Source organism: Camelus bactrianus, chromosome 21, assembly GCF_048773025.1.
Source record: "Camelus bactrianus isolate YW-2024 breed Bactrian camel chromosome 21, ASM4877302v1, whole genome shotgun sequence".
Classification (NCBI taxonomy): domain Eukaryota; kingdom Metazoa; phylum Chordata; class Mammalia; order Artiodactyla; family Camelidae; genus Camelus; species Camelus bactrianus.
In genome coordinates, this window is record NC_133559.1 from 15549189 (window position 1) to 15567724 (window position 18536).

The 18536-nt window shown below is 50.1% G+C and overlaps 1 protein-coding gene and 1 long non-coding RNA gene across 2 annotated transcripts in view; one reads left to right on the forward strand and one right to left on the reverse strand.

Annotated features, from left to right (window-relative positions):
• UCK2 (uridine-cytidine kinase 2) overlaps positions 1 to 17545 on the forward strand; it is a 69568-nt gene extending 52023 nt beyond the window's left edge. Inside the window, exons 4-7 of the mRNA XM_074349746.1 lie at positions 3608 to 3750; positions 9945 to 10042; positions 12267 to 12315; positions 13746 to 17545. Coding sequence (XP_074205847.1) covers positions 3608 to 3750; positions 9945 to 10042; positions 12267 to 12315; positions 13746 to 13885 — 430 coding nt within the window. The 3' untranslated portion in view covers positions 13886 to 17545. The remainder of the gene's footprint in view (positions 1 to 3607; positions 3751 to 9944; positions 10043 to 12266; positions 12316 to 13745) is intronic.
• Positions 1562 to 8325, reverse strand: LOC141574377 (uncharacterized). Its single transcript, XR_012501371.1, has 2 exons — positions 7571 to 8325; positions 1562 to 4724 (listed from the first exon to the last, which is right to left on the reverse strand). It is a non-coding gene; the product is annotated as an uncharacterized LOC141574377 (long non-coding RNA).
• Positions 17546 to 18536: the final 991 nt, after the last annotated feature.

Below are 18536 nucleotides of genomic sequence, written 5' to 3' on the forward strand. Positions count from 1 at the left end.
TCTTCTCGTGCGTCCCTTTAGTACGGATCTCAGCCTTGAATGAAGTATATGCTCTTCTCGTGAACTTTCTCAGAGCTTGAGGGTATGGTAAGGATTTGGGTGGAGGAAGAGGGAAGACAGCACATTGTGATAGAAGGCAGGGCTGCTTTGGTACTCACCTTCATCCCTCATCAGAATCTTTTGAAGTACTTCCTACCGTGGACCCGATTCTACTGTGCTGGAGATTCAAAGAACAAGATACGCCATGGTGTTGCTTTCGAAATGTATAGGAATATCAAATCACTGTTGTGAACCAGGAACTAGCATAGTATTGTAGGTCAATTATACTTCAGCTGACCAACAAATAAACTCACAGAAAAGGAGATCAAATTTGTCACTATTGGTGGTGGTGGGGATGGGGGAGAATTAGATGAAGACAGTCAAAAGGTACAAACTCCAGTTTTAGGAAAAATAAGTACTAGGGATGTAATGCACAACCGGATAAAAATAATTAACATTGCTGCTCATTATATATGAAAGAGAGTAAAGCCTAAGAGTTCTCATCACAGAAAAATTTTTTTCCTATTTCTTCAATGTTGTGTCAATATGAGATGGTGGATGTTCACGGTACCTAGTGTGGTAATCATGTCATGATGTATGTGATCAGACTATTGTGTTCTACACCTATACAGTGTATCATTATGTTGTAAACTGATACAGTGCTGTATGTCAGTTATATATCAGGAAAACTGGAAGAAAACATAAATTAAAAACAGAAGTTAAAAAAAATGAACATTATCAAGTATGAGAAAAGATCAGACATTACTTCTAGAAATGGAAAACACAGTGGCAAAATTTTAAAACCCAGCAGACATATTTAGCAGCAGACTGGGCCTAAAAAACACAATTCAAACACTAGAGGATTGATCTGAAGAAATTATCCATGAATGTATTAAGGAAAGAAAAAGAAAACAGAGAAGGAATTAAGAGACATAGAATACAGTGAGAAAACCTTAAAAATATTTAACCAGGAGAGAAAAAAGAACAAAAGCAGTATACCTGAAAAGAGAGTAGCTTAATTTTTTTCAGAACTAACAAAACTCACCACATCCATAGATTCAAAAAGTGTTACAAATCCCAGGCAGGATACGTAAAAAGAAATACACAGGTGAGTTCTAAGTTCTTCTCTTTGGAATTGGTTAATATTCCATTGTGACTTAACAGTTTTTGTGCCTGCTACAGAGGTGTTTTGAAGGTTTGTACGAAGTTGTGTGTCTGTACAAACACATACATGCTTGCTAATTTCCATTTCCTTTCCATTGTCTGCTTCATCAATGAGCTTTTTTTTTTCGTTTTTCATTTTAGGTAGAATTGTTACAATTTGACTGCACATAGACAATGTATTGCATATAAATATGTATATACAATATACTGCACATCTTTTTAAAAAATTTACGTATACGTACTGTTCATTGTTTCTAAGAATGTTAAGAGCTTAACTTTTTAAACTTACATAGTTATCAAAGAAATAAAGCCAACCACAAAATAAGAATTAATTCAAAAAGACACACATACCCCGCTATTAACAGCAACATTGTTTATAATTGCCAAGATACGGAAGCATCCTAAGTGCACATCAATAGATGAGTGGATAAAGAAGATGCAGCATATATGTGTAATGGAATACAGTGCACCCGTAAGAAAGAAGGATATTTTGCCATTTGCAGCCCTTCATTCACTTTTTTTTTTCCCCCACTTCAAAAACCAGAATTTTATGACTGGCATAAACATTTCCATTCAATCAAAAAGAACAAAAATACCTAGAAAGAAACTTAACCAAAGAGGTTACCTATACTCTGAAAACTGTAAAACATTGATGAAGGAAATTGAAGATGATACAAAGAAATGAAAAGATATCTTGTGCTCTTCGATTGGAAGAATCAACATTATCAGATTCAACCAAAGCAATCCACAGACCCAATCCAACCCCTTGTCAAAGTACTCACATTTTTCGCAGAACTACAACAAACAGTTCCAAAACTTATATGGAACCATAAAAGACCCCGAACTGCCAAAGCAAACTTTTGTAGATCTTTTTTGTTATTTTCCTCTGTCTTTCTTCTTTTCGTTCTCTTTTCTTATGGTTTGATGACTAGAGAAGTTCCTTTAACATTTGTTGCAATCAGCCAGCTTTTAAAATACAGAAGTTAGAAGTCTCTCCATTACAAATGTGGATATGGTTTCTCCTGGTATTTATATCAGCTCAATATACTTCAAAGCTATGCGGTTAAGGAAATAAAGCTTCATGACTTTAAAAAAAAAAAAAAGAAAAGAAATACCTAGGGTAAATCGATGCTTTAGCCCAACCCCACTCTAATGAAATCAGAGCCCCAGGCGGGTAGAGTCTAGGTATATATATATTTTTAAAGCTCCCCAGATGATTCTGTGTGCATCCAGAGTTACACTGCTGTCCTGGAGAGTCTCCTAACTACTAACCTGTTCTGCTATCTTTTCTGCTCTGTATTTTGCTACCTTGGTAGTTGCTTCAACAGTGCTGCCTTAGAATGTGGACAGGAACCCAAAAGTCTGAGCTAATCAAGAATCAAAGCTTGTTTATGGGAAGGAAGTTCAAAGGCATCCTCCTTGGGGGTGGGGTGGGATGGGCAGCCACTGTTGACCTCCCTGTGTTTGCACTGATAAGGCAAGGTGCAAACCTTCCTATCATCTTAAGGGCATTTTAGAAGGACTGTTTGTTTGGTTTTATTCACAGATGTTTGCTGCTCTGCCGGTCAGGGCAGTAGTACACCTTGCCGTGGTACCTGGTCACTTCCCGTTCAGTGAATTTTAGGGGAGAGGCAGTAGGTGGAATGCAGGGTAGTTTTAGGACAGCAGCCAAGCCTGAGAATACAAGGGAAGCTGAGGCAGGGCGGAGTTGGACCCCAGCAGGCCCCTGTTATCCGTTTGGTTTCACTTCCCTTGCTTTTGAAAAGTCTTGTTTACACTGGTGTCTGCCTTGGGCCTCCCAGCCCTCGGGTGGATGGATGAGGTAATGTAGGATCCTGCTGCACTGATAAGGGAGACTGTTCTAGGAGTGAGACGGAGCCAGACGGGGCAGGATGCTGGGAGCATTGACTTGCCTGTAAATCCTTCCTCCTCTCCTTCTTATCTAAAGCTTTATTTTTCCCTCTGCCCCTTCCTTCTTCCTTCCAGTGGCCTCAGGGCTGGGGGAGGGGTGGGGCTCTTGGGAGAAAATTGCATTTCTGGTTTTGGAAGTTCAGAGTGTTAGGTCCCACAGATGCCAGGCCTGACCCTTCCTGGAGACCACATGTGCTTTTGTCTGTCTTCATTCTTCCTTTAATAGCAGGTCTTTTATTCCCAGGAGAGGGACGCCTGCCCTCCCTTGCTGCTTTATGGCCAGAGCTCAGGAAACCTTTGCCCTAGTTGTCCTGGCCCCCGTTTTGGGGTCTTCAGTGGTGGTTTCAGGGCTCTGTGAGGCTGTGTTAGCTAAACCCTCTCAGCCCCCTTTATGTCGAAGGGGGCAGGACCCTAGACTCCCAGGCAGCTGCCCTTGCTCCTGTTTCCTCTTGCCTGGCACCACCCAGCCCATCACCTGCCCTGTGGTTTGCAGGAAGGAGGAGACGGTCACTGTCTACCCCGCGGACGTGGTGCTGTTCGAAGGGATCCTGGCCTTCTACTCCCAGGAGGTACGAGACCTGTTCCAGATGAAGCTTTTCGTGGACACAGATGCGGACACCCGGCTCTCCCGCAGAGGTGCGTCCCAGAAAGCTTCTGATGGCCCTGTTGGCGGCCTGTGACAGGCCCCTGCCCACCATGAGACTGGAGCCCCAGCTTGCCCCCCGGCCGCTTTGTGGCCATGTGGCCCAGCCCAGCTGAGTCAGTCCAGCCCCAGGATGTTCTGCTGCCCAGGGATTCGGTGACATTTGAGAAGGGATTAGTCACTTACTGTTTTGGATAACGAAAGGCTTGTGAGGTCACAGAGATGAAAAAAGAAGTTTACGTGCTGCTTTGGCTAAGGGAGAGGTTTGGTTAAACACTCAGTTCCTTCTGATTCCGCTCCCCCCACCCCCGGCATCATAGTCAAGATGGGAAATAACTGCAGGACATCGGGGGGCAGGAACACCCTACGCCTGCAGCTTCAGGCGGCTGGGCCCACCAGCCTGCATCTCACCTTTTGCTTTCTAGAAAGTTCTGTGGTGGTTTTGTCACTGTCCATCCAGCTCGGGAGCAGTAGTTCCCTCTGCAGGCCTTTACCAGGTGGGCACCTGTGTGCTGAAGATGCAGGGCTGCTCGGGGGCGAGCAGGGGAGCTGGGCCCGTGAATTCTGCTCTGCAGGACGTGGAGCCGAGACCTTGCTTCCGTGGGAGAGACCAGAGGCTTCATGGGGGAGGCAGGGTCTGGACTTGGATATGATGTAGAATCACGATGTAGGCAAGTCAAGGAGGTACATGGTGCAAACATAGACACCTTGGCTCGTTCTGAGAGGCAGGTGGCTGGAGTTCGCAGGGCTGTGAAAAGAGACCCCAGAAAGTAGCTTGGGGCAGGTTGTGGGGACTGAGGCTTCTGATTTGGTTCCTGGTGCACAAGGAAGAGCTACCAAGCAAGGGGTTTTGAGCAAAATTGCCTCAGCTGCCTATTGGAAGGTTATTCTGACACAGGACTGTTTTCGCTGATCTGGACGACAGGTAGGGCTGTCATCCGCAGGTGGTGGGAGGGGGGATGGAGACCTGGGGAGAGATGAGAAAGGTACTAGCAAAGTGAGAACAGCCAGACCCAGCCAAGGCAGTGGGGCGGGGGTGACCGAAGGAGGCATGAGAGGTGACTAAGGCTGCGAGTCCCCATCGTGCGGAAGGGGAATGACGCGGGAAGCGCCTGGTTTAGCTCCTAGTCACTGAGCAAACCACTCACAGATTCAGATTTCGTAAGCTCCAGCCCAGAGCCTTCTGACCTCAAAAGCTGAAATTTTCTCTCTTTGGTTCATGAAACAAATGTGTAGTTTATCCAGTTTAGCACTCTTGTCGTAAGAACAAGAATAAATGGAATCAGCAGAATCTAGAGAAAAGAGTTCCTGGGTTTTGGCTTCCCAAGAAGTAATAGGATCCACACTTCATTAGGTCAGGAGAGCTGGACATCACCTTCCAGGTCGGGTGGGGAGGGGGAGTAATTGGACAGAAAAAAGGAAGGAAAATTCTAGTCGAGCAGAGCCTCCTGCTAGCTTTGTGACTTTGGTGGCTCCTGTGACCTCCCAGGCTTGGGGTTCTTTTTAACGGGTAGTATGAGGGAGACAGGCCTATTTTTTAGGGTTGCGACACAGGGCAGGGAAGAGTTGCATGGTCTTTTTTTGACAGGTCATTGAGGCTGGAGCCTGACAGTCCCTCATAGCTCTGACCTCAGGGCTTATCACCTTGTCACCTTCACGCACCAATGCAGGTTCAGCCTTGGCTAACCTGCCCAGGTGTCCGTGTGAGCTCGCCAGATTTGGGGAGCATCCTTGGGGAAACGCTGGAGTCAAATGACCTGGACTTTGTTTAAATCCTGGTTTCCACATATCGTAGATGTGTGACCTGGGGCAGATTATGTTTTAACCTCTTTGTACCTTATTTTCTTATTGGTTGATCATCTACTGATTAGTTAGAACTCCTGGAATAGTTGTGACGATTAGTGATAATGCAGGTGAGATGCCTGGTGGCGGCTTTAGTGGATGAATACCGATGTGGTAGATCAGAACTCCGCTTTGCCTGAGGTGGTAGCTGGAGTTCTGTTTTCCTGAGTGTTCTGTCAAGACTGGTCTTGTCCCCTGGAGCTGCTGACACCTGGGCTGACACTGTCATTAGTCTAGCAGGTGGTACTGAAGTCCCAGGGGATGCAGTTCAGCTTGAAGGAGGAAGGAGTGTAAGAAGTTGCACAGGAAATGAATGAGAACCACATTGTGTGCAGTGGCAGCGTCCTTGGAAAGCAAATGAATCTTAGCCTCTGATTCTGACAGATGGTCTATGGGGTAGATTAAACTGAAAACCCTCCCTCCCTTTCCTGTACTGGGATCCTTCTGTGAAATGGGGAAGAGACTTGAGCTGATGGGGGCCCACTCTGGGGGTTTCTTAAGGCCTGTTCTGCACCCCGTAGCTTCCCTGATGTCTCCCGGGGCAGGTTGCTGCCTCTCAGGTCTGCCGTCTTCTCTTGTCACCCCCTGCTTGAGTCACTCCAGTTGGACTTCTCATTCTCTGTCCCCGTTGGGCAAAAAACCTGCCTGGCATGTGCCTTGTGGGATGGGAGGGTGCATGGTAAGGGAGAGGGAGGGAGAGTTAGTCGGGGGCTGTGGGGCATGCAGACATTCCTGGAGACTTGAGTGAGTTCCATGGTTTTACCCGTCCGTGTGTCACACTCTCCTGGGCACGGGGCCCTCACGTTCCGAGTTGACCCTCACGCGGGAGGGGTTCTGCATCAAATCTCACAGCCTTGGAGAGACTGACCTCCTTCCCGTGTGGCCCCCTTGTATTTCCAGGGAATGGGTTTCCTTCCCACAGAGCTTGCCCTCACCTTCCGTCTCTGTGTGAATTCCCCCGAGCCCGGCCTTGAATTCAGGGGCAGGGAAGACCCGAGATGAGGGAGCCTAGGACTGCTGGCTCTTGGTCTCTCTCCCGCCGTGGCTCTCTGTGCCCAGTTCCCACGGAATTAGGGCTGCAGTGGGCGCCAAGATAGTCTGTTCTTTTACTAGAGTCACACATCTCAACTAATTTTTTTTTTTTTAACATTGGGTGTCCAGTTTTTTTTAAGTTAAAACTTTTTTTAACTTTAAAAAAATTAATTTTTTTTTTTATTTTCAGGGGGAGGTCATTAGCTATGTGTATATATATATATATAGCACTGGGGATTAAACCCAGGACCTCTTGCATGCTAAGCACAAGCTCTGCCACTGAGCTGTACCCTCCCCACCTCAACTGATTCTCAAAGTGAATTGATAGCCATTGAGGAATTATGTCTGTTCTGGGTCCTTCTACATTTTGTTCTCAGCTTTGGCTGCCTCCTCACTAGTACATTTGGAATGGCTGAGTGCAAGCCAGGCAGAGAAAGGCAGGCCTGTTGTCGCCTGCCCATTACCCCGCTGCGGAGAGGGCCTGTCCTGGTCCAGCAAATGTGCAGGGTCAGAGTGATGATGGTGAAGCCAGTTTTGCGTCTCTGGAGTTTCCGGTCTGGGCCGAGACCTTGTTCTGACTCAGTCCTTGGCTTGGCCTCATTTCCTGGCTGTGCCTGAGGAGGAGGGCAGCTCAGTGCCGTGAACCGGCTGGCCCTGGGTTGTCCTTGGCTCACGGAGGGGTCTCGGTCTCTTTAAGGTGATAATTGGATGGAAGGCCCTGAGGAGCAGGGGTGGGGGATGCCTTCTGGTTTTGCCTGTTCCCAGTGTCCGGGCAACATTCGGACCTGCTTCTGTCTCCTTTTCCGAGGTGGAAACTGAGATGACTCCTTCCTGCCTTCCCTGTTTCTCCTTCTCCACCATGTCTTCCCAGGTGTTTGTGTCCTGCCCTCCCACATCCCTCCCTACCCCTCCTCCCTCCGATGGGTCCAGCCTGCTTACCTGAGTTCATAGTTCCTCTCTGTGCTGGCCTGCTCTGTCAGGGAGCCGTCGCTCTCCCGAATCTGCCTCAGGTCCTGTTGTCTTCATCACCATAGAAACTCGGGTTTATTGAACACCAACTATGTACCAGCCACCGTGTTGAAGAGTTTGACTGTCTTCGTAAGTGACAGCTTTGTGAGGAAGTTACGATTTCGGTCTCTGCTTTACAGTGAAGGAAAATGAGATTCAAAAAGGCCAAATGACTTGTTTAAGGCCACAGGGGTAGCACTTAACGGGGTCAGGATTCGAATCCGGGTCAGGCTTGCGCCACCGGTGGGGCACGAAGCAGCTTTGATCCCTGGAGCAGATGCCGCGTGACTCACCGTCTCCACCCACTTTCTCCCTGGCCTGTTTCTCGCTCCTGTGAGCTCCTGTGATTTGACAGGTGACGCTCTCAGGTCTGCAAGACCCAAGGTTGCTGCAGGCCTGGGCTGAGGGCAGTGGCAGAGCCGTTTGAAAGGGGAGCATGCACGCGTGTGTGTCCTTCCGGTGGGGGAGGATGGACGGAGGGAACTTCCCACGGCGCTGCGCCGAAGCTGTCGGCAGCTGTGTGCAATGCACGTCTTGCGAAACAAACCAACCCAGCATCAGGCTCCTGCAGGGCTTTTAAGTAAAAGCTGCCTAAGTGCAGGCGTGTGTTTGCTTTTGTCCCAGCTCTGATACCCTTTTGGTCTGGCTTCCTTTTTCCTTTGGGCTTTATCTGGCGACGTGTGAAGAGCTGGAGGCCACCCGGACTGTGTGTTTTGGCGAGCAGGGCTCGTTGGCCGCAGAGGCTCGTGGGGCTGAGCCACGTGGCAACTCTGGGGCTCCTCCTTGGCTGCGTGTCCCTGGCAGGGCAGTGGCGGCAGCTGGAGCCGGGCCCCGTGCCCAAATCCCTGAGAAGACTGCTTCCTGGCTGGGCTGGGCATGCTGTCAGCAGGGTTCATGAGGCAAGTCCTGACGAATTAGGGACCAACCAGCTATGTTATTGCCAGGACTTCTGGGGGAAAACCTGGTAAATTGAGGAGCTGGTGGAGAAGTCAGGTGGTGGCGGTGGTCTATTACCTAGCTCTCTGGAATGTGGTTTCCCTGACGGTTTTCTAGCCATCTGCTTGATCTTACAGACTTCATGCCAGCCTGGATCATAAACGCAGACTCTCTCTGTTTTCTGCCCCGTCCACATGCATGCGTGCCTCTGTGTGTGTATGTGTGTATATGCACGCAGATGTGCGTGCCTGCGTGTAAACACAGAAGTGTTTACAGACGCGGCTTTCTGGAAATTCACTCCCAAGTCTTCCCTATGTTTACGGTGGGTTTCATCCCATGCTAAATCTCTTACCTGAGAAATGGTTGAGAGAAGCCGAGGGGCCACCGCAAATGATTGTAGATGGATTTGATACCCTTTTGGGGTGAGAGGGAAAGATTCAACAGTGCATAGTGTCAAGATGGAAAACATTTGGAGGGAGGGGCTGTTTTGATTGAGAGAATCAAACTCACTGCTGAGTTTAGGGGAACCTCAGGCCCAGGGAAGTTAATGTATAGTGGCAGAAGCAGGATTCCAGACCCTTTTCTGTTTTCTGACAAAAGACTGCTAAAAGCAGTGTTTAACACAGGTCCCTGAGTAACACCCCCCTAAGGAAGAAGATGGTAGAAGATGGTGAGTTTGGGTCCATTTGGGCTGCTTCACAGCTCCGGCCCACAGTTTCTTACATGGTTTTCTCATCTTTCACTAAGTGGTCTTCTATTTGCAAACCTCTGTGCTTGAGATGGGCAGGAATGGCTGACCACAGCTGTGCCCTCAGCCTGACTTCCACCTGCTTTAGGGGCTTGAGTGTGGGTGGGAGCTGGCTGGGAAGAGGTGGCCCACAGCAGATGTGCCAGCCTGAGCTCAGGTAAGTGCTTGCTAGGGGCTGGGATCAAGGTGGGCAAAGGAGACGTCTCCTGGCACCACCCCCGCCTTTTGCCAGGAAGCCCCACCACCTCTCTGGGCCCAGTCTGTTTGCTTCCTGTTACGAGCTCTCCAGGAGCATCCTGCTCTTCTTTTTGTTCACAGTGAAGTTTTTTTGGGGTCAAATGTTGCTTGTAACCAGAAGACTACTGGCCTGGCCCAGACAACCTTTGCTTTGGAGAGCCCTTTGTCATGGCAGATGTGTTGACTGTGGCAAGATGTGAACTTGCATCTTGTTTTTCCCGAAGCTGCTGCTGACCAGCTCTTGGTCAAGTCTCACAGGAATCCGGCTGATGAATCATCCCGAGTACTCGCGCGGCCTGTATGATCCTGGTCGGCCTCGGGAGGGGCGGACATGTGTTGGCTCAGGCACCGTTTTTTGGATTTTTGTTTTTCCTTCTCTCCTAGTATTAAGGGACATCAGCGAAAGAGGGAGGGACCTGGAGCAGATTCTGTCTCAGTACATTACATTCGTCAAGCCTGCCTTTGAGGAATTCTGCTTGCCAGTGAGTTGTGTTCTTGTTTTCTTGTTGAATTTAGATGTTAAAATTTCAGCTGTACAGCAGGGAGGGTATAGCTCGGTGGTAGAGCGCATGCTTTGCGTGCATGAGGTCCTGGGTTCAATCTCCACCAGTACCTCCAGTAAAAAAAAAAAAAAAATCAATCTAATTACCCACCCCCCCAAAATTCTTTTTTAAAATTAAAAAATGCCTTCTTCTAAAAAAAAAAAATTCTTAGCCACACAAATAAAGAGATGTCAGTTGATCTCCCAGCTGGATCTCTCTCCGAGCACGCCTCTGTCCTCACGTCCCAAGAAAGGGCCACCTTTGGTGCTTTGTCCCTCCACTGTGATCTCCGGGAGATCTGTCCTGCCACTCTTTTTTGGGGGGTAGCCTTTCAGGTTCTGGCTGTCTGGTTCCAGCATACTGTCCCCTTCTTGCTTGGTTGGGCTCATGGTGTGAGACCCTTTACCAAGGGTGCGTCATATCTAAGGATAGACTCGGCCACTTGGATCTTCAGAAGATCTGTGGTGGTTGGGGTGTTGGTGCAGGGAGGCAGCAGCTACAAGGTGCTGTCTTCTGAATTTCTTCTGCCACGACTTTGGAGCCCTACTTTGAGCTGCTCATGGCCCCTGTGTCAGTTCCATTCGGAACATGTGCCCTGCTGGAACGGGCTTCTGTCCTGCTCAAGCACGGGCTCACCAGGCCTCCCCACGGCTGCTGGGAACTCTCTAGTGAGGTGGCTTTCAGAGAAGGGTGGTTGAGTCCAGGGGGAATTCTCAGCTTTTAGGGGACACCCCAGCTTCCTGAGGAAAGACAGGTGAACTGGGCAGGTGGAGGGCAGATGTGGGGGGTAGCCTAGCTTTGGAAGGAGAAGTATTTAATTCAGGAGACTCTTAGACCTCTGTCTCATCTTCTCCAGCTTGGCCAGACTACGGTCTAACTCCCTAAGGATTTAGAATCAAGCCCTGAGAGAGAGGAGAGAGGTTGGGTCTTAGTCTGAAATTGGATACCTTTAGGGAGACGGGCATCTTGGAGGGTATTGAGAAGAGGTATCGAGTGAGGCTGAGTGTGGGAATTTCTCTGCTTCTCCTAATAATTAACTTTTTTTTCTTTCTCCTCTCCTGGAAAAATACGGTCCCAAGCCATCTTTGTTTCTCTAAGTCTGTTACTAGGTTTTACGTCAAACCAGACTTGGCTTGTGTTTCAGATCAGGAGCAGGTGGACTTTATGAGTCAGCCTGAGTAATCCTGAAGCCCTGCTCACTGTTCACGTCCCTGGTGAGGACGGGGTTACAGAATTAGGTTTTTCTGGGAAGAGGGCAGAGGGAACATTGTATCCACCCGTTATCTGTGTGTCTGAGGACCTCTCCTGCTCTTTTTGATGTAATAATAAGAACACAAAGTAAACTTCTTATTGGGTGTAAATGAGAGTCAACTGCCAATTCCCTGCTGTGAACTCAGTTGTAAGGGAGCTCAGAATTCTACGTGAACATTTTCTGGGTGGCGTCTGCTACTTCACACTGTCCAGCCACTCTGCTTAGGGAAGAGCAGGTCATTCCTGGGAGCTTGGAGCTGACCAGTCACCTGCCTCGTTCAAGTTGGGTCAGAGCCTGACTCAGAGGCACTTCAACAGTCTAGCTTGGAAGCTGCACAGAGTAGAGAGTGTCCTGAGGCATCGTTTATATTGTCTCACCAGGACACAGTTACTTGTAAAACGGTCCACGAAATCTCAGTAAACAAACAAAATGTGCTTCTTTCCTTTTGTTTTCTCTTGTTTTCTTTTTTCTTTTCTCCCTCCCTCCCTCCTATTCTTTTTTTCACTGTGTAATAGAGCCAGTGAAAACAGTCATCAATGGGGATGGCTTTTCTTGGGTTTACCCTTGTGCTAGATAAACTGGTGTGTGGAAGTCCAAGGTGAGCTGCGCCCCTTTTCAAGTTTCAGTTTTACCAGTTGATACTTCTCCTGGTAGTGAAGAGGCAGTTACAGATTTGGTTTCAAAGACCATGTTTACAGTGCAGGTTGTAAGCTGCAACAGTATTAAATGTTAATGAGAACTCAAGAAAAAGCTGATTTATTATAATTCAGATAAAGTGGATAACGGATAGCTGCCGCCCTCCGGGGTTGGTAGGAGAAGGCTGGTCCTTTCCCCGTATTCTCTTGGAGAGGGGCGTGGGCCAGCCTCTCTCTGAACTTCTCTTTAACATGTTGTAAATGTCTTTCTCCACAGACAAAGAAATACGCTGATGTGATAATTCCTAGAGGTGCAGATAACCTAGGTGAGTCCTTGTGGGGTGTTATCCTGCGGGGCGTGTATCCTGCGGGGCGTAACGCCTACCCTTTGTCAGTTAACACTTCGGGGCAGGATATGGTGACTCAGCAGGGCTCTGTAGATGTGGCTGACCCAGTAGGCTGCCGCTGTGAGCCAAAAAGGAGTTTCTCCCTATATGCCTGGCCCTGGGAACAGGCCTCTGTAAATACGCACGGACATAAATGGGGACAGACGTGAACTTGTGCTTTTCTGGCAGCGATCAGAGGGCAGTAGACCACCTTCTACTGTCATTCCTCGTGGTGACACCTGATACCAAATATCTGAAGCCATTTTTAAGCAAAAGCAGATTTCCTGCATTTAAATTAGAATGAGCTGCCCATCCAGGTAGCCTTCCCTAAAGGGAGCTCATTGCTACCATGAGTGCATTTATGCATTTGTTTTCACTTGTCTGGGAAGCAGGAGTATCTCTGGACTCGGGTGTAGTGGGGCAGAGTTGATGTGTAAGAAGACCTTGCCTTCTCATTTTCTTTATAATTTATTTCCATCTTCCTCCATTTAGAAAGTTTATTTATATATTTATTTCTGCTGAGCCATTTGGGAGTTAGTCAGAGCAATGACTGTCTTGCCATTGCTCTGACTAACTCCCAAATGGCTCAGCAGAAGACAAGGCCATTTTCATTTATAGCCACAGTGCTTATCACCCCCAGGAAGCTTAATTTTGACTTAATCTCCTCTAACCCTCCTCAGCCTTTTTTTTGTTTTTCATGACACTGACATTTCGAGGAGAACAGGCCTGTTGTTTTGTAGAAAGGCCCTCTGCTGGGGTTTGAGATTGGCTTCGTCTCACGCAATCTGGAGACAACCACGGGAGGGGCACGTTCTTGGTGCATCACCTCAGAAAGCACTTGAGGTTTATCCCATTTTGGGGGATGTTAATGTTACCCATTTGCTCAAAGCGTGTGATTTATTTCTAAGGCCAAGAAGAGAGAGCCCTCTCTTGCGTTATCTTTGGAGGAGACAGCCTTCTGTGGGGTGGCTCTCCTTTGGGGTGGGGAGCTGGTGAGTTCCCCAGGGGAAGGGTCTCACAGCTGATTGACGGTGTTGGAAGGAAGGCAGCCCTCACATCTACAGACTTTGGGTTGATGGCTGTCATGCGTCCCTGCCGCTGATCAGGTCCTGAAAAGAAGCGCATTCATTAAGGAAAGACTTACTATGGCCTTAACTGTCTTACTCTAAGAACTCTCCTGGGGAGCTCATCACAGCCCCATGAGGCTTGGGGAGTTTGAGTGACAGGTCCACGAATGGCAGAGCCGGTCACCTGGAAGTTTTTAGCCTCCAGTCCCTGTGTGCCCTTCCACCCAAACAGACACACAGCCCTGCGCACATGCTCCCCCGTCTCCCCGCGTCCCTAACAGTCTGCTGGTCTCTGCCCCACAGTGGCCATCAACCTCATCGTGCAACACATCCAGGACATCCTGAACGGAGGGCTCTCAAAACGGCAGACCAACGGCTATCTCAACGGCTATACCCCTTCACGCAAGAGGCAGGCCTCAGAGTCCAGCAGCCGGCCGCACTGACCCCCGTCTTCTCCAGACCCCGGCCCCTGTCTCCAAGGGACCAGGAGGAGGGGTCAGAGGCACTGTTCATCTATACATATGGTTTCCTATGACATTGCTGTATTTAAGAATTTAAGAAAACACCATGGAGATGATGAAATGCCTTTTTTTTTTTTTTTTTTTTTTTTTTTTTTTTTGGTACTTGGAGCGGCAAAATGAAACAGAACTTGACCCTGAGCTTAAACGACAAACTGTGCCAACTCCTACTGGTGATGCCTAATTATGAATCCAACGTGTAACCAGTTATAAATATATATATATATATACATATATATATAAAAGGATCTATTTTTGTGTAAATGTACAAATACTGTACAGCTGTTTGCCGTAAGTATTCCGCAGGAGGGCCTGTACTTGAGTGTTTGGGGCCTGGAGCTGGAGTTTCCCCAGGGGACGCTGTCCTTCGTGTTCCTGGTGGGGCTGGCTCCGGCGTCCGCGTGGGAGGGAGGTGGGGAGCGGAGGCGGAGGCTCACGGCCCTGAGTATCTATGGACCGCGTTGGAAGTGGAGTTTGCAACCTTTGCTCGCCTCCCCTGCCAGATGCCACCTTTTTGGAGCTGGGGTGTTAATGAGATGTGATGATGAGAGATAACTTTTTTTTTTCCTTTTCTTTTTGAGTTGAAACTCAAAAACCAAACTCAGGGAAGAGGCCCACCGAGGTGAACAAGTCTTATGTGTTTTCTTCTTGCCCTCCGCCCCACCTCTGGCTGCTCTGGCAGCTGCCAGGCCCTTTCTTACTCACCTGCCTCTCGGTCTCTCTGAAAGCCAGGGCTCCCCATCTCTCCCTCCCCAAGAGGGCTTTGATGGGATTGGGCCCCAGTCGAATGGGGAAGGAGGGAGTGGAACTGTGTCTGTCAGAGTCTGAGGAGACGCCGGGTCCTCCTTTGTCCCCCAGAAGTCACTGGTCAGATTCCTTGTGAAGTGCACAGTGGACCCTTGCGGTCTGGGCTTTGGTTGAGGACTCCTGCTGGCGCCCCATCACAAGGTGGCGGGAGAGCTGTGCCGTGTAGGGCATAGTAACTTTGGTTCCCCAAGACCCTGGGGTTGAGCAGTGAGGCGGGGGTAGCAGGGACTAGCAGCATCACAGCCACGCGGATTCATTCATTTACCGTACGTGACGTCAAATGGCAGCCACGGGGCACCTAGAGGCAGGGAGGAGCAAATAGCATATTGAAGTCACAAGTTGGAGTCTTACGCTGAAAACGTTTAGAGTGGAGAGTCCCTGCTTTTCCCGGGGCCCCTCTTGGTGGAAGCTTCCTTCTTTGTAAGAAGTACAGGTTCCTGAATGTTGCTGGTGGAGGGGTGGAGGAAACCGGGGCACCAAGCGAGACGGAGGAGGTACGATGATAGTGCTCTGAAGCCTCACATTAACTGCAGAGGAGCCGGACCCTTTTCATCTCAGCGCCTGGTAGGCGACACCCTTAGTTATTCCCTTGTGACTGCTACGGCCTGAAGCGTTTTGGGGACCCCTGCTTCTTCTGTTGCTTTCATAGCCTGTTGGAGCCATTCGGATAAATCTGATGCTGTTACCTTCTTCATACCGAACTGTCTGTCTGTACGCTCAGCACGCTCTGACTGGTATCCCCTTCTGTGGACTCCATTCAACTCTTAACTCAGTTTGGCTGTTTCAGAAAGTCAAACCTAATCCCCAGCAGAGATTTGCACCCCTGAGACATTCAGGAGACGGTGCGCAGGCTCTGGAGGGAATGAACCCCTGAGGGCAGCAGCCACCTGGCTGGAGCAGGGACAGGCTCCCTGGTGCCTGCTCTGAAGGTGGGATGGCCGAGTTCCGGAGTGTGTGTTTCATGTCAGTATTGATTCTCTTTCTAGTCATACCTTGTGCGGTTCTGAGGTGAAGGGTAGATGGCAGGCCTGGGTTAGGATCCTGAGGACCCGAGGGCCTCCTGCCTGTGCTCAGGGGAAGCCCATCCCTGTCTGGGAGAGCCTCAGCCCTTCAGTGGGTAGCACGCTCCACGTTACTTGAAGCTTCCAGGTGCCAAACCATTTAGTGCCTTGGCTGTCTATCCCACTGCCTTGGAAGATGGATTCTTCTCATCTCTGAGCCTTGACTTACTTAGCTGCTTCCTCATCTACTCGTGGTGTTGGGACCAAGCCTCCAGTGTCTCTGAGTAGCCCAGTCCTCGCTGGGGAAACAGCTCCGGGGCTGCTGCCCTGCCTTTTGGTACAACCACCGCCAGTTCTTGCTGTCGCAGCTGGGCCGCGCGGGTGACTCCTCTGGTTCTGTGACACACTACGTCTGGGGTGAGGACGGAGCAGGGTAGGAAGCTCTGCCCCTACGTGGCGACCCCAGCATTTAGCCAGCTGAATACCTGAACTTGAGCTTTCTCTGTGGCAGATCCTGGACTTGGCATTTTGAGAACCAGTGTGTCTCTTATTCCACTGGAGAGTCAGGTAGAATCATTAGGCCAGAAACCACGTGAGTCACCTGGGGACTGTCTGCTGCCCAGCGCGGCAGCTCGGATGAGCACAGTGGGGTCATGTTGGTTGTGTTGCGTGCACAGCAGTTCCTTGGCTTCAGAGCTGCCCAGCGGTGCTTGCTTCTTCCCCGCTGCCCAGGAGGTGTTCGTGGACCAGGTGTTTAGGAAACGAGCGTTGTATCATGGGAGGGCCTGGCCCTGCCCGCTTCCTTGCACTCATGGAACTCCTGCTGCTCTGGGTTCTTCCTGGGCGGCCTGAGACCAATAGGAGCCCAGAGGTGGGAGTGCGTGTAAGGAAGATGGAAGCATTGTCACCTCAGGCGTCCCTTGATTTGGGGTGGGTAGGGGAGGCCCTCGAAGGGGAGGGTTAGGCAACAGGTCTCCTGAAGAGCAGGCTGGGGAGGGTGGCAGGGAAAGGTCTCCAGTTCGCCCTTCAGAACCAGCCTCTGCAGCAGCCCACTCTGGTCTTGGCTGCAGGGCGGTCATGGACGCTGGCTTCTTGCCTCTCCTGGGCTGGCTGGGACACTTGTATCCGTGCCCAGGGTGGGTTGCCAGTCTCACAAGGCCGCTAGGTCAGGCTGCAGGCTTGTGTGCCTCTCAGAGCTGTCGGGGAGCAGGACGGGCTGGAGCCCAGCTGGTCTGTGTGTCACCTCGTTTGGTGTCCTTGTGTAGCCTCCTCAATGCAGCAGTCTTGACCTGCGCTTGGGCCCAGGGCCACTGGCGGGCAGTGGTAACCTCTTGCAGAAAACGTTTTCCTCTGCCGTGGGGTCTCCCACCTGCCTGTCAGCGTGGGTGAGGCAGGCTAGGCGGCTCTGGGTCTCAGAGCGGGGCTTCTCTGCCCCTCCGGGCCTTCCTCCGACCTCAGGGTGGAGTGGGGAAGGTCTCGGTGTCTGAGCAAATGGGGGTGAGTCTGGAGCTGAGTCCCCTTTGATCTGCAGCCCTCCTCAGGCAGGTGGCTGGTCACAGAGCAGCGTCCCAGCCTCTCTCAGAGGCGGTGAGTGCCTCACTGGTCCTGCCTCAGGAACAGGACGAGTAGGTAAATAAGGACTTAGGCCTGTTTTTCCTTTCAGACGCTTGTACTTCCCCCTTTACTTTCTGCTGCCCTGCCTTTATTGTTAGCAGTTACAAAGTGACCACATGCTATGTACTTTGCTGTAAATAAAGACTGAATGGGAAAGAACCAACGCTTGCCTTCTCTGTGGTGCTCAGGCCGGAGGAGCTGGGACTGGGGCCAATGGGCTGACAGGAGGGTGGCCCCTCCAAGCCTTTGCCGGGTGGACGCGGGCCCGCGGCCTGCTGTCGCTGAGCCTCCCCGCCCCAGCCTGTGCCCAGGCCTCCGTGTGCACTGAAGCATCCCCCGATGTTCCCTGAAAGCCGGGCCGAGGCCTCTGGGACGTGCTGGCGCCGCTCCCACTGAGGTCTGGTTCCTGCAGTCTCCTTCCTCTCTGCCCTCCCTTCACCATCCGTTCCTCAGCTTTTACAATAAAAAGCTAAAACAAAACCCTCTAAGTAAAGAAAACTTCATTGAGATTGGGTGGAGGAAAGTTTACACTATGACAGTGTGAACAACTTCAGGTTGCAAACACAGACGTATGTACATTCGTGTGTGATGACCCTGAATGAACATAACTATTTAGTTGATGTCCAGACATCCATCGATGCAGATAATCATCCACCTCCTTGTTTTCAAAAGATCTAGGTCACCCACCATCGATCTTAAAAGTTGGCTCTTATGCTCTTTGTAGTACCCCCCAGTCCCCACCCCCCAACCTCTCCACTCCCCAACCTCTCCACCCTTCTCAGCTCACCTGTCATTCCTTCACCCACTGCCTCCTGAGCACCAATGACCTTCATACAGAGCCGCCTTGCTGTTTCCAGCCACTTGTTCCAAGGACAGATACAAACCATCAAGGAATTCAGCAGATCGAAAAGAACTTGCATTTAAGAGGAACGCACCCTCAGAAGGCTGCTGTGCTTTTAAAGAACACTTAGGTGTCTCTACAGGACTGGTATTATCAAACTGGACCCTTGCCTGCAGGCAGATGGAGACCGTGAGTCAGAGTGCCATGCAGGTAGTGGCTGTGTGAGCGGGTTTCCTCTGTGCCTTGTCCTCACGTCTCCCCTCTCTGTGGACCACCTTTGGAGTTGGATGCTTTGCTTGGGACTCCGCTCATT